Source organism: Corvus brachyrhynchos, unplaced genomic scaffold (assembly GCF_000691975.1).
Source record: "Corvus brachyrhynchos isolate BGI_N302 unplaced genomic scaffold, ASM69197v1 scaffold890, whole genome shotgun sequence".
In the NCBI taxonomy this organism is placed as follows: domain Eukaryota; kingdom Metazoa; phylum Chordata; class Aves; order Passeriformes; family Corvidae; genus Corvus; species Corvus brachyrhynchos.
Window position 1 is genome coordinate 54,533 of NW_008235729.1, and position 1,885 is coordinate 56,417.

Here is a 1,885-nt window from a genome sequence, read left to right on the forward strand (position 1 = left end):
CACACAGCCCAGCCAAGACCCTCAAAACTCCCTCACAGACCACCTCAAAAGCCCACTCCCAGCACCACAAATGCCCTCAAGAGTGACCAGAAGCTCCTCCCAATCCCCCCAGGCACCCCTAAACCCCCTCCCGGCCCCCCATGGCACTGACCAGGAGAGCTTTGTGGACAGGAACATCCCCAGGCGGGAGCAGCTCAGCCACTTCAGCAGCGATTTGGGCACTTTGGGGGGCACACCCCAAACGGGGAGACTCAGGCCAGGGACTGGGATAGATACCCACAATTCCTGGAGAACAGATGGGCTCAGGTGGACACGTTCTGCCAGCATAACTATGAGATCGTGGCCCTGTCTGCTCAACCCATGGCATCACAACACCCAAATCCTCCTGAATATTCCCCTGAACCAACCCCAAATTCACCCCCAAATCCCAGTAAAATGGTGCCACTTTAGATACCTTTGTTGAATTTCTTTATTTCTACCCCAATTTTGGTTGTCTTGACAGGATGAAGGAGGAAACTATTTAGGTTGAAAAAGACCTCCAAGATCATCCAGGATTGCTGGATGCCACCAGAAGAAACAACTGGACAGAGCAGGTGAGAATTTTTGGGCCGTAAAGTCAACAAATCAGCTCTTCCCAATGAATTTCTGATTTCGATCAGAGTCCCAATGGATGTTCCAGCCCCTGCGTTCACCCAGGTGCTTACAGGGATCCAGGAGGACGTGGAGAGCGCCAGCCAGGGCTCTTCCCAAACTGGATCACAGGGAATGTGGGTCACCAGAGCTCTGCCAAACGTGGGTCCTCTGTTGGGGGATGAAGTTGGAGTAGAGGATGAAGCTCTTGCCACACTCAGGGCACTCGCAGGGCTTCCCTTACTGGTGGCTCCGTCGGTGTTGGGTCAAGGTAGAGCTGTCTGAGAAGCTCTTCCCACACTCAGGACACTCGTAGGGCCTCTCCCCGGTGTGGATGCGTCGGTGGGTGACGAGGTGGGACTTTTGCTTGAAGCCCTTCCCACAGTCGGAGCAGCGGAAGGGCCTCTCCTCTGTGTGAATCCGCTGATGTATGAGGAGATTGGAGCTGCTCCGAAACCTCTTCCCACACTCAGGACAGCAGAAGGGCCTCTCCCCAGTGTGAATCCGCTGATGTACGATGAGACCAGAGCTCTTCGGAAACCTCTTCCCACAATCAGAACACTCATAGGGCATCTCCCCAGTGTGGATCCGCTGGTGGACAATCAGGGTCGAGCTCTGGCTGAAGCTCTTCCCACATTCAGGGCACTCATAGGGCCGTTCCCCGGTGTGGCTCCTTTGGTGGATAACAAGGGTGCCTCTCTCACTGAAGCTCATCCCACATTCCCCACACTCATAGGGCCGTTCCCCAGTGTGGATCATCTGGTGGCGGATCAGGTGGGAGCTGCATCTGAAGCCCTTCCCACATTCCCCACACTCATAGGGCCATTCCCCAGTGTGGATCATTTGGTGGCGGATCAGGTTGGAGCTTGTCCTGAAGCTCTTCCCACACTCCAGGCACTTGTAGGGCTTCTCCTCAGTGTGAAGGTGCTCATGGACCACCAGGTCTGAGCTCTGGCTCGATATCCGGCCGCCTTCCCAGCACAGGATGGGTCTTTCCTCCTCAGAGCACCCTGGGCTGTGTTTGCAGCCCCTCCTCCTGTGGCATCTCTGGGGTTTTTCCTCCCTGTTGGATTCCTGCACCAGGGAGCTGCTCAAAACGGCCTCTTCCACCAGGTTCTGCTGCGGGAATTTGTCCTCCTTGGGCTCTGTCCTCAGCTGCTTGTCTGGGGAGGAAGGACAAGGAGAGGATGGGATTTCCCTCCGTGCCACAGGGAAGGGCAAGGAGATCCCCCCAGTCCGTCCCCGGCAGGACGGC

The 1,885-nt window shown here is 56.2% G+C and overlaps 1 protein-coding gene across 1 annotated transcript in view; it reads right to left on the minus strand.

Moving 5' to 3' along the window:
• Positions 1-451: 451 nt before the first annotated feature.
• The window catches only part of LOC103613544 (zinc finger protein 239-like), a 30,968-nt gene continuing 29,534 nt past the window's right edge, over positions 452-1,885 (minus strand). Inside the window, exon 3 of the mRNA XM_017730143.1 lies at positions 452-1,793. Coding sequence (XP_017585632.1) covers positions 871-1,793 — 923 coding nt within the window. The 3' untranslated portion in view covers positions 452-870. The remainder of the gene's footprint in view (positions 1,794-1,885) is intronic.